The 14,057-nt window shown below is 27.6% G+C and overlaps 1 protein-coding gene across 1 annotated transcript; it reads right to left on the bottom strand.

Moving 5' to 3' along the window:
- Positions 1 to 640: 640 nt before the first annotated feature.
- On the bottom strand, positions 641 to 4,075 carry LOC107440267 (technical knockout). Its single transcript, XM_043041465.2, has 2 exons — positions 3,933 to 4,075; positions 641 to 1,197 (listed from the first exon to the last, which is right to left on the bottom strand). The coding sequence occupies exons 1-2, from the start codon at positions 4,000 to 4,002 to the stop codon at positions 698 to 700; spliced, it is 570 nt and encodes a 189-aa protein (XP_042897399.1). The 5' UTR covers positions 4,003 to 4,075; the 3' UTR covers positions 641 to 697.
- Between the last annotated feature and the right edge of the window lie 9,982 nt (positions 4,076 to 14,057).

Here is a 14,057-nt window from a genome sequence, read left to right as displayed (position 1 = left end):
TGAAATGTAGTCATTAATATACTTAAATATGATCAAAATTGAGAAAATTTAGTTATTAGTTCATAAAACCAGTAACAAAAAGTTCTAACTAGCCCATATATAGTTTTTAAAAAAAGCTAAAAATGAATTAATTGTCACAATTATAAAATATGCTATTTCATTAATAAAAAAAAAAGAAAAAAGCAGAACAAAGCATGGAGAGAGAAAACAAACAAATCAGCATACTATTCTTTTATATCAACTACAGGTCTGGAGGACAGACCTAATTTATTTTATGGTTGTCAAATTTTAGTTATCCAGGACTGCTGTTAATTTCGAGCATTACTTATGTATGCAACTTAGTTCATAATTACTGTAAGTAAAATAACTAGAATTAATTCCAACATTAGTTGAAAAGTCATAGTTTTAAGTTTGATTTACACCACTTTGCCATAAATCTATGTAAACAACAGAATTCTTTACATATTCTAAGAATTTAATTATTCTCTAAGTATCTAACATTGCAAATTAATATTAAAATTGCTGTAATTAAAAACTTACTTTTTTTTCTAAATAAATAAATGCACAACATTTATCTGATTTGTTATCTATTCAACATTTCAATAAATCATATTGACACAATAAACTAAACAAAACACAATAAAGTTAACTAACTTTATTTTTTGATACAGAATAAAAGATTGTAAACATAACTAACTTATGTTCGCATGGTACTAGTTTTTTTCACAACATGGCTGCAATCATATTTGCCTCTAACAACTTTTAGTCTCAAACCTGGGACGTCTTTAACTCGACCAAACCGAACAAGAACTACATTATGCTCTTGTAAATTGTGACCTTCTCCTGGGATATAGGCTGTAGCTTCTTTACCATTGGAAAGGCGGACTAATACACACTTTCTATTTGCCGAATTTGGTTTCTTTGGCTTTTTGACTAATGTTTTTAGAACAACTCCTTTCATCTGTGGGTGACTGTCAATTGGATGACGCCGCTTTGTTTTGATTTTTGGTTTAGCATAATGTATGTAATATAGTTGTTTATCCTCACTGGGTTTTCTATAATTATACAACTGTCTTTTTTGTATCTGGGTGTAGGAAACAGCTGCTTTAAGCAAAGGAGTGGCAAATGTATTTGCTGGTGTATGTAAAAATTTTGTAGTAGAAATTACAGGTGGTTTCATAATAGCGGAAATAGTACCTGATAAGAAGAAAAAAAACATAGTAGTTAAATTTTTGTTAGCGCACAATAACTGCACAAAAAAAATGGATTGCTACTGGAGCAGGGGTGATTGTGGGCCCAACTCAAAAATCATGAAAATTTCTTGAGTAAATTCATTCAAAAAATTCATATCTTTATAAATTTAAGTCATTGAAATTTTCAAAACAAGATATTTTAAAGGAATTATATGCAGCATAATTTAAATGAATAATTATGTGTAAGTTTACTTTTATCTCTAATCACATTTACTATTCTATCAGAAAAAATATTTATAAATGAAAGAGATGCCAAGTATAAATTCTAGCTCTAGTATGTTTAAATAAAATATACAAGAATTTTTATATATAAATGTGATCGATGATTTCTTGAAACTTCTAGACTTTGGATTTCCGGAAACTTTTGGATCACGGTTAGCGAAACATCTGGAAATCCGGATTTTTCCACCGCAATCACCCCTGCTGGATGCTAATTTTTTTTTATTAAAAAATGCTAATTTAATTGATACTAAAATGTGTCTTTTTACTAAGCAATATTGATAACAATGTATTTTTTTGACTGTCTCTGGTCAAATTATTTATTCAATCATCAATACAATACAATTATTTTCAAATTATCAAATAATATTGACATACAATTATTTTCCTAAGAGTATCTTTCAAATTATTTGATTTTTTTATTTATTCCAATCCATAGAGAATATTGCAAAAATTCACATAAATGAACATTTTAAAATAAAATAAGGCACACCTACCAAGTTTTTAAATAAAAAAAAAATAGTTATTTTTTGGGGGTGGGGGCAATATTGGTCAATAAAGTCTAATCAAAATTAAAAAATATAAATTGATATATTATAAATTTAAATTTACAATTCAGACTAAATTTCATTAATAAAATTATAACAAATAATCTCACTTTATTTAAGAATCTAACCAACCCTTTCATCAACAGAAAGTTTACTGTTTAACATCAAAAATCAAATGAAACCTGATTTCTCTGAGCATTTCTTCAAGTTTATTATTTTTTTTAACCCATTCAATTTTCGAGAAAAAAAAATATGGCTCAATATGTTTTGGGAAAAATATTTTTTAAAGTTAATTTTTTTTGAACATTCAGTTCAATAGAAACTATAAAGAATAGGTACTATTTTTCTTCATTTCTCATTGCCTTGTAAATTGAAATGCAGATCTAGATTTATTAGTTGAAGCTTGAACTGCCTGCAGATATTTTTTGTTATTACTTTTAAAATTTAATCTTGTTTCCTTTAAACCAGGCTTAAAGTTTTTTAAAAAGAAAGAAATCAATCAAAAGTCTGAAAATTTCAACCCCTGTTTTTAGCAATTTCTTTATTGCCTGTATAGACTATAAATGGTGACTTGAAAATAGCAGTTAAAAGGAGAACTAATGCAACACAAAACTAAATGATCCCGACAGGAGTTAAATAAAATAAAGCCGCTTCTAATACTTTCTTTAGCTGATAAACAAGGACCATTTATAACACCAGAGCACTAATTTGCTTTGCTTTTTTTTTATGAAAATTAGTGTACATAGTCAAGAGTTGTGGTAGCTCGGGAGTAGAGGGCTCATCTACCAATGAGGTGAAACAGGTTTGAATCCCAACGATGGCTGTAATTCGAATTCCATACCCGCCTTGCATCGACTTAAGTGCTGATGTAAAATATCCTCAGTTATAGACAGATCATGGGTTAGAGTCCTATTGCCACCAGGCTTACCATGGGAAGTTTTCATCTTCATTTAATACAAACGTGCGTTGGCTTCATCAAAAAGTCCTCAACGAAGGCAAATTTCTCTCAATACTTAATCCAGCACCATGATGGCTCAGGGGTTAGAGCGTTCACCTTCCAATGAGGTGAACCGAGTTCGAATTCCAGCGATGGCTGGTCAATATCTCCCAATAGGAGTTTACTTGTCTTCTGGATTGGGTTCAAAATTACAAAACTTCAGAGTTGAACATTCGTAGTTGTAAACCCAAAAAATTGGGTCGGCTGTTCAACAACGGTTACAAAATAAAATACTTAATCCAGAAGTTCTCTTGTCTTCTGCATTGAGCTCAAATTACAAGGCTACGAAGTTGAACACTGACAGTCATAAACTCAAAATTGGGTCGGCTGTACAACGACGGTTATAAAAATTTTTTTAATCAGCTAGACATTAAATGGACCTAGTTTATCAGCTAGACATTAAATGACAAATTAATTTAGGTCAGAAAACTGAAAAAAAAAATCAAATATTTGGTAGCACAAATCTTTCATCATTAATTATATATAAAAACTACTTATATTATAAGTTTTAAAAGTATATGTACTTGTAAGGATGAAACTAACAGGACATAATCAAAATATTTGTTAGACAGAAAATTATTTTGCTCACAACAAAAGGAAAATAATAACCTAGAACAAAACATTTATCCAGATTTAATCTTTTTTTTAAATCAGATTAAATCAGTCAGGCTTGCACGTAGTATAGGTCTTAACATTATAGTTTGTCTAAGAAATAATTTCACTCTGGACAGTTTGAAATTCAAAGAAATAGAACAACAGTAAATAGTTGAGCAGTTATCTTCTGACATATTATTAAAATTTGAAGACAGTTACAAGAAAATTAAAAAGAAATGCATGTAAATTAAAAAGAAAAATCTAAAATAATTTTTTTTTTAGACTTAGCCATATTTTCAGATTTCAATTTTGTAAACTCACCTTTATAAGTTGAGGAGAAAACAGCAGAAAGGCTTTTAAGAGGTTGCAAAAGTTTTAAGAAATTATTCATTTTGACCTGAAAAATAATGCTGTTTTAATCAACCTTATAACAATGATATACTGTAGCAAAAATCATTTTTACAATTTAATTATATTAACAAAACCATAAAGCAAGCAATAAATTATTTGTATAAGTTTATAAGGTAAAATACATAAATGTCAATGAACTACTGAAAAAAATAATGGATTTATTTTAGGATCTCCTTCAAGCAACTTAATATAATTTCAAAACAAAGTCAAAGTTTCAAATATATATATATATGTGTGTATGTATAACATAAAACTATATAAATTGAACTTGAATTTAACAAATATTTGTGGGCAAGTTTACCAGTCTTTTCTTATAAAATTAATGTTTGTGAATCATACGTCAGATCCGCTCTATATTTTTAGTGAATTATTATTTTATCAACACACAACATTATAAATGAGTAAACATAAAATAGGAGTTCTTTTTGCTGAAGGAAAAGAAAAAAGACATAAAGGAGACTTAATAAAATAGAACTGTTCTCAACACAGTGCTGCTTCTGCCATCAGTAGTAATCAGGTATCAGTGATAATGTACTTGGCATCTTAAGTGTTGAACATTGAACAATTTCCAAATCAAAGCACAAGGTTGAATCATAGACAAACATCCAACCTTATTACCTTCTTAGCTTATATTTTTGATTATATCATGTGATTCCAATTTAAATAACACCCATATTAATAAGAAACTGCCTTGGACTTTTTGCTCTTGTTAAAGGCCCATTTCACTGCATATATATTCACTAACGTGCTAAAGTGTTTGGTCGACCTATTTCTGGCCTTGTGCGTTTTTTGTAGAATTCGCCCCCATTGTTCTTAATCGTGCCAACATATAATTTACACATGATTTCAGAATTTATAATCTAAGCTATTGAATCGTAAACATCCTTCTTTGGATAAAATTATAATCTTTGCACAGAGCTCAGCTGAATAATATTTCTTTTTTTCACATTTTGAGTCGTGTAAGAACAAATTCGACAAAAACAAATGTCATTATTAAATAGTACACACATAAAATTACGATCAAAACTCAAAAAATAAATGTGCAAAACATACTTGTTAAAACTGTATTTTAATTAAATAATATTATCATAAATAAAGTAATTCCTTTAATACTTGCTTTGATGCATGAAAACCACTAAACACGAATCATTTAATATATGACTGATATGAAAATAAATTACATTTGATTTAAAGTGATTTTCAAAGTTCTTACTTAGATTTCTTCTTGATGAGCATTCTAAGCAAGTTAAGAAATAGGATAATACATTATTTTATTACATTTAGAATCAATAATCTATAATATTGAGTTTGATCAAAGACTTTAGCAGGCTAGTGTATGTAATGGTTATTGGGAAGTTTCATTTATAATTATTTACTTATATTTTCTTACATATAAAAGGTTCTCAACACTTAGCCAGGTATGTATGATCTATAAGGGACAAATTTCAAAAATGTAACCTTGTCGGAAAAAAAAATGATTTATAGTAAAATTTACACTTGAAATATCAAAATTAAATAGTTATGAATATGACCATGGATAAGAAAGCGGTTCCCAAACTCAATAGAAATAAAATCATTTAAAACTATCAGAGTATATAAAAAAACTGGTTTAAAAGAATTTAACCCTAAACAAGTTTTTTTTTTTGTACATAAAGTTTGGTGCAAATGTTCAAAAATTCATATTTAACAGCAGTTTCCAAAAATAATGCAAAGAACTATCCTTGATCGACTTCTCTAAAGCTTACAGACAACTTGAGAAAATAAATTATTTAAAAACTCAGTTCAGATTTTGTATTAGCTAAAAAAAAAATAAAACAAATAAAAATACCATTAATAAACTAATATTACAAAGCTTCTAAATTTATTTATTGCTAGCGAATTATTCAGTTTGATTGATCATTTGAATATCAATCAGAGCTTCAGGCTACATAAAAAATATATTTTATGGTCCTTAAATTAATTAAATATAAATGTTTGTTTAAGTGGCTATACTTAGACATAATAATATATGTTTACATAGAGCAAATTTTTCAAATTGAAAATTCAAGTAGAGCAATATTCTTAATAGAAAATAAAAATTCTCTAACATAAGTGTTTTTCAAATAGGTATTGATCTCTTAAATAAACAAGTGACAAAACTAAACTAAAAAAAAACAAACTAAATGACATAAAAAGTAAGGAACCTAGGATATTTTAAGCACATTTAGTAACATCAATAAAAATTAGCAATAGATCAAATAATGTTTGGGCTAAATATTAATTAATGAATATAAAAATTGGGCCTGACAAATACTAGTTTATTTAGCTTTTGACTAAATATTCAACCACCACAAATTTTTTTATTTTTTATTTAAACATAAATATTCTTATGCAAAAACCAGGTAAAATACTTTTAGGGGTGCAAAGCTTAATAATGTTTAAACTCGTGATTAATGTGCAAAACTATTTAGTGAAAATGATTTTTTTTTTAAATTGATGAAAGTAGGAAATTATTGAAGAATTTAGAATAAATTCATATCACCTAATTTTTACAACTAACTGCCTCCAAATTATCACTCGAATATTAAAAATAAAATTTAACTTTTTATGTAAGAACGAATTTAATGTAGTTTATTTCTAAGTTTATAATGTTTATGTACATGGCAGAAGTTTCGCTATAAATATAATTAGATCAACAATTTGCAGACAACTGTTTGTTTAATTATAATTATAAATAAACATCCACCATGTCAAAAATACCTAAGTTCTAGTACATTTTTCTAAATAAAATTCAATTTTATTTGCACAAAATATGTTAGTTACTAAAGGGAAAAAAAATATTTTTTTTAAAGAAAAAATATAATCAAGTTTTGAAAACTAAAAATCTATATATTAATAGGCTAGCAATATTTTGTCTCGCTAAAAACTCCCAAACTACACAACAGAATTAAACAAATAAGGTGTCGTTTTAAAGGTATTGTTATGTAGATGTGCAATAAGGTCTTAAATTATGAAAATTTCCTTTAATTAATTAATAAAATTAATAATTTAGTTTCAACCAATGAGAATTCAGCAAATCATTTTTCGGGTGGTTCGCATAAGCATTGTTTCCGTAAGCATCGTTTGATTTAAAGCATTTCTGAATTAATAGATTGATAAACAAAAATAAGAGTGGAAAAAAAAAAACGGAACTGAATTTCTTAAAAAAAGAATTCAATATCTTTAGTTCCTTTGATAAATTTTTAGTTTCATGATAAATTTTTTGTTTCGTTACAATAGAATGGCAATGGCATCGTGCGAATATTCAAACCAAAACAAACGTGCGAATATTCAAACCAAAACAAACTTTCTACAAACAATTATTTTGATTTGAGATTTAAAACGATATCTTAGTTATTTAGTTCTATTTTTATTTATTTAGTGCCTGCTGCCTAAATAAAATGCCTGCTATCAGGCGTCGAAATATCTCTGGCAGACGTCAGAGAAATGAATGGCGGAATTCTAAACGGGAAAGCATTTCTTATTGAGATATATTCTCTGCTACAGCTCCAAATTTCTCAGCTACATGAAGAAAAGATAATCAAATTGTTAAGGGGGCAGAGAAGTGTATAAAGTTCATTAAGTAATTGATTTCAATATCTGGCATTTTTATTTTAAAATTTAAATTTGTTAAAATGCTTTTATAAGATTGCGAAGCAATATGCAATGGAACTGCGAAGCAGTTCTGGGGGTTGGCGAGCGTAGCGAGCAGGGGGCGGAGTCCCCTAGTATTAACAAATTATTTATACCTACTACAAAATAGTTTAATTAAGTGAGAAGTTTAAATGTTATAATTTAAAAGAAACTAAATATGCCTTTTTAAAATATTTTCCTTGAATTCATTAGTTTTATGATGTTAATAAATTTCACTGTTTAGTAGGCTTTTAAAGGAATTAGATGTACATTGGGACACTTTTCATATCTTAACTTTTGGCTTCAATAATTACAGCTAAATTTACAATCTAAATTAAATCTTAAAATAGAAAAACATTTTCATCTGTATTATATATTTTAATAAAAACGTTTTTAAGAAAAATATTTGCCAGCCACTTAAAGTAGAAACAGCAAATTGTTTCAAAGTGTAACATCTGATTTTACCTTGGTACAGCTTAATGATTTATACAAAAAACAAAGTTTTTTTTTTTTTTTTTTTTNTTTTTTTATTTTTTTTTTTTTTTTTTTTTTTTTTTTTAACCCACTGGCGGTTTAGCAAATGGCAAAATTTGGAGAATGTTTCATCCCTGCACACTATTTCCTTATCTAATAATATAGAAAAACTATTTTGCTATGCAAAGAAAACTGCAGGTTAAAATACACCTATTTACGTGCAGAACCACCAGTAAGTTAAGACATAAATTATGAAAATACACATATGTTTACACAAAAAAAGGAGTAAGGTTTTAGTTTAAACATAATAACACAGTATGGTGAAGAATGGACAAAATATGAGTATATAGATACATAATTTCTGATTGTGCTTATAGTAAGAAAAATGGCAGATATTAATACCTCAATATTTTATGTTTCCAATTTAAAAATCCAGGTATTATAATTTTTTATGACTGGAGATCAAAGATTAAAACTGTTTAGATGTTTTTTTTTTTTAACAAATTATGAACTTTCTGTAAAATTCAACTAAGGAATTTTATTTGGTTATGGAACAAAAAAATCAAAAGCTTATACAACAAGTTCATCGTTCCGAAATTCATTAACTAAATGATACGAATACAGTAATTATACATCAATTTAAATTCATGTATTAAAAAGATTGCTATAGAGATTAGAAAATATTCCCTTATAGCAAATTTTTTTTTCCATATTGCTAAAAATTATGTACCTTCAAGATGTTTTAGATACAACCCCGCATTGTTTAAATAAAACTAAAATTGTTGACAATCTAAATTAACTATATAATAACTAGAACTTTTAAAAAAGTTTTATGGAACAAAAAACTAAAAAAAGTTTCTAAAGTTTTGTCCCATAAAAAAGTTTTATGAAACAAAAAACTAAAACATGGGAAAACTAAATTTACTTATAGAACCACATAAAATTAATTGAATAACTTTATAAAGTCACAATCAAAAAATATAAATAGAATGACATGAAANGTCCGATTTCAATTTTTTGCGTATTTTACGCGCTATAGCGCGTAAATGTCTTCACTGTACAGTATAGAACAAAAATAGGGAAACTTTTTAAGTTTTTCTCTTTGGGTGATTTTTGTCAAGATTTTATTTTATAGGCATACAAGCTGTTATAAGGACACTTAATTACTGAAAATAATTATACTATACAAAACAACATTTTTTGTCTAAAAATATATATTTCATTTAAAAAATTTGATTTGAGTGAAAAATTATGGCCAGGTAAGAGATAGAAAGAAACTTTATTAAGTCTGGGTATTCATGATATCTGAAAAATGATTGAAAAGAACAGAGGTACAAATTTTTGTAAAAATAAATAAATAAAAAATAACAAAGGGGATTAAACAATAGCAGCATTTAGAGGATCTCTCATTTTCTCAGCAAATAATAAACTCAGAATATCAAGCTTAGCACAAAAAAAGATCATTCGAATTCTAAAAAAATATAAAAAAGGTTCTTTTTCACAGTGGAAACATTTGATCCAGATGGCTTTCTGTTACAACAAAACAATGTGAGTCCTCACACTGCGAGACAAACCATAGAATGGCTTGATGATAATGGAATAAATATTTTAAAGTGGCTTGCTTCCTTTCCTGATATCAGACCTACAGAGAACTTGTTTGGGAATAGTGAAAGAGAAACTTGAAAAAGCAAGAATATAAAAGGAAGGTTTGGTAATAAAATATGGGACAAAACAGCTAGCAAAACTCTCAAGTCTCTCGTTGAATCTGTGCCAAATCCTTTCAAATGATTATTAATGCTAAAGCAGAAAGAATTTATTACTGATTTATATGTATAATGTTGTATAAAGATAAGACATCTTGAAATGAATTTTAATTTTTGATACTAATATTTATTCATATAAATAAAGCATTTGTTGAAAGTCTCAATTTTTTTTTTGCTCTGTACTGCACTGACATACTAACAGCAAGTACTTTAAAATGTATAATCATTATACATTTTAAAGAACATGTATAATCTTCATGCATTTAATGCATGAAGATTACACTTTTTTGTTTTCTGAAATGATTTAAAAAGAAGCAACAACCTTTTGTGACAGAAATGAAGTTACAATATAAGTACAAAGTTACTGTATCAAACTAATTCATGGAAGATTAATAAATATAATTTTAATTTTTTCCAAATTTGAAAAATAATAACACTGACATGTAAAGATTAAGCAGTCAAATTAAAAGTTATTTAATTTAAAATTATATCTTATAAAATAGTAATTACCCTAAGTTTCAGTAGCAATGGATTTTTGTGACATATAGCTGGGACCAAGGTTTTCTGTAAGACTGTAAGAGAAGAAAATAATTTCTGTTAAATATAACAATAAAAATTACAAAAATTTTTGGAATGTAAATTAATACATTTTATGCAGTAATTAACACAATTATCAGGTAATAAGTTTAAACTTACAACACAGTATTTAAAATCGAGTTCAAAATCTCAGTTAGCCCTGAACTTTTGGGAGATAAATATTAAACTGATGTTTAGTATTAACTTGCTATGCAATTTTAAAACAATGAAAATTTCTTTTGTTAATGAATATCAGTCGTTTATGAGAAACATTGTTTTCAGATGTATAGTCGCTCTACATGTACAAGTTTTTTTTTCTCAGCTTATCTATTTTTTACCAACCCAACATAAACCTATGCTAAAATCCCAATTTACCAGATTTTAGAGTAGTATCCATCTCTGGATTATATTTAAGTTCAAAATAAACTAATTCTGTGCCCTAAAAATAAACTTCTGACTTTTTACAGTTTCTGAGTCTTTTTCATATTGAAATTTTTCACTCCTGTCAGAATAAAAGTAATCTAATTTAAAAACTGTCAGACTCTGTATGAATTATGAGCCATAATAAATATACTCAAATATTGAATATATAGATCGTGGCTGTTCTTGTCCCAATGACATGAGCAAATGTGTAAATAACATACATTAAACAATAATTCGTAATGCATCAAAATAATTCCTAATGCAGCAGAAAGATTTATAAAAAAAAAACTAATAATAAAAAAAGAGATATGAAACAGGTTACGAGAACTTAGCAAGTGATGCAGGGAGCAAAAAATTAAATTAGAATAGACTTCCCAATAGTATTGGGAAATGGCAGATACTCGAAAAATCATTAATTAAATTATTAGAACTTTTTCAAAATACAGAACAACTCCTAAAAATCAAGTTCAGAAAATGAAGCAGCAGAAAATGCGAACCTGTGATTAAAATTCCAAGGATATAGACTGGTGGAAGATCGGGTAGTGTCCTGATTTTAGAAGAATTTAATTTTTTGGAGTCATTTCATATTTTGAAAAATTCTAATAATTTAGTCAATAATTTTTAAAGTAACCAAACTTCGAATTTAATCTGTTGCACCCTGGGATTCCTGCCAAATCCCCTCCACCTGTGTCTTATCTTCCTTTATCTATAATCNGCAGCAGAAAACGCGAACCTGTGATTAAAATTCCAAGGATGTAGACTGATGGAAGATCGGGCAGTGTCCTGATTTTAGAAGAATTAAATTTTTTGGAGTCATTTCATATTTTGAAAAATTCTAATAATTTAGTCAATAATTTTTAAAGTATCCAAACTTCGAATTTAATCTGTTGCACCCTGGGATTCCTGCCAAATCCCCTCCACCTGTGTCTTATCTTCCTTTATCTATAATCCAGTGTAAATTTGTTCCTGGATTTCTATTGGTTAAAAAATTTAATCAATTATTTAACTAAAATGTAATCATTAACATGAAAATTGAAATTTCAATTTCCAGAGTTAAAAATAAACTAAAGAGTAAATTTAACAGCACAACTATTAAAAGGAGTATGAACCAGAAGCTCACAATTAAATATATATATATATATGCTAACAAAAGAACACACTATGCATATTAAAAACTATTTTTTTTCCTAGTTCACAAATATACATTAAAATGTATTGTAATTTAGCTATGTAATTTACGTATTTGTAAAACCTATGTAATTTACGTATTTGTAAAGTAAGTCTTCAATAACCTAATAGATTTAATACAATATGGGATTGATGGATATAAATTCATTTTACCTGCAGGAAAAGAAATAAAAAGAAAAAAGAAACTTATAATACTTTGCCTATTATGTATCAGTTTCCTGTTAACAATCCATTTTTACTGTTATGATTTTTGGTAAAACTCTTCTAACCATCACTTTCTGTCCATCTGAATTACCATTTTATGCCACCAAAGATTTTGTTTCCTTTAAATGACACCTATAGCACATGAATGAAACAGAAATGGAGCATTCTTGCTTTCAATGCGGTTCACGAAAATCACTAATCAAAATCTTTTTTCTTTCGACGTCGAATGGAGGTGCGGCAACCACATACAGCGCATTTACGTTTGCAACCGCCCACCGATTCGATATACGCATACACAAGAGGAAGTTCATCTCACATGAACAATCGCACGCGCGTCAAGGGGAATCACATACAGTGAGAATACTCGGCTGTCGCACCCCCGATTGCCGTTCAGAGAATCGCGATGTTGAAAAATAGCTGAAAATTTTGCCATTCAAACGCGTATTTTAACCTAATATTTCAGTTTAACATTTAAATAAAAGAAATGTCTGCTAAATGTTTATGAAATAGCGATAATTAAGAAGTTAACAGGGCAACAATTAAAATCTGAAATTGTGACAACAAACACTGCATATCTAGATGAGATAAATAAACAATTTGGAGAACAAACGGAACAGCTTCCATTATTATTATACATAAATAAACATTTATACAAAGATTTCTTCTTTTACTCGGTATCAATTAGAAGTCTCTCACTGATCTATAAAATAGCGATAGTTAAAAAGTTAATAGGGCAATAATTAAAATTTGATAATTTGAGACCAAACACTGCATATCTAGATGAGATAAATAGACAATTTGGAAAACAAACGGAACCGCTTCCATTATTATTATACATAAATAAACATTTATACAAAGATTTCTTCTTTTTACTCTGTATCAATTAGAAGTCTCTCACTGATATATCTACTATAAAATAGCGATAGTTAAAAAGTTAATAGGGCAATAATTAAAATTTGATAATGTGAAACCAAACACTGCATATCTAGATAAGATAAAAAGATAAAGAGACAATGTAAAAGACAAAGGGAATAGCTTCCATTATACGGATATCATGCAAGAGAAAAATAAGTACTGTAAGCTCTATTAAAACGAAATTTATCACCGGCTTCCTTTCTTAAAAAACAAAAATTTTATTTTCATATTTATAGATTTTTTGAAGAGCCTTTAATCAAAATTGAAGTCTTTTTTTTTCTTTTTTCCTCTATATTCAAGGGTATTTTCCACAATTTTCTTTTTAAAAAAATTAATTATAAGACACTAATTTTTTTAAAGAAGTTTCGACCGACCCTAAGAAAATTGTCTTTGTTTTCTCCCCCTCCGCATTTTTTTTTTTATCAAGAACCAGCAATTCTTCCAAACTTGCAACAGCTCTCCTGAGAACACTTTTCAGCAACTTTTATATACAATAATTTATTTTTTAGTATTTCAGGATATTGGGCTTACAAGAGAACTAATTATCAGCAGTGCAAAAGAAAACTAAAATCCTCACGAAAAAACAAACTATGTACATATCACCTTGTGAAAGCACTACTGGAAATAGCAAACTAACTATCAAAAAGTAAAAAAAGTAAAAAGATATACTCTTCCATTTGTAACATTAGCATCTCGGCTCTATTGTAATTCGGAATTTTATATTTTATACTTTTTCTTCAATTTTCATTAGCTTTGTGTTAGCATCTTAAATTGAATTTAATGTATACGTATATATACAATATATATACAATAGTGGGAATACGTATGTATATATATATAT

This window comes from Parasteatoda tepidariorum, chromosome 3, assembly GCF_043381705.1.
Source record: "Parasteatoda tepidariorum isolate YZ-2023 chromosome 3, CAS_Ptep_4.0, whole genome shotgun sequence".
NCBI classification, from domain to species: Eukaryota; Metazoa; Arthropoda; class Arachnida; order Araneae; family Theridiidae; genus Parasteatoda; species Parasteatoda tepidariorum.
The sequence above is the reverse complement of the archived record's forward strand: the minus strand, read 5'-3'. Positions and strand labels throughout refer to the sequence as shown.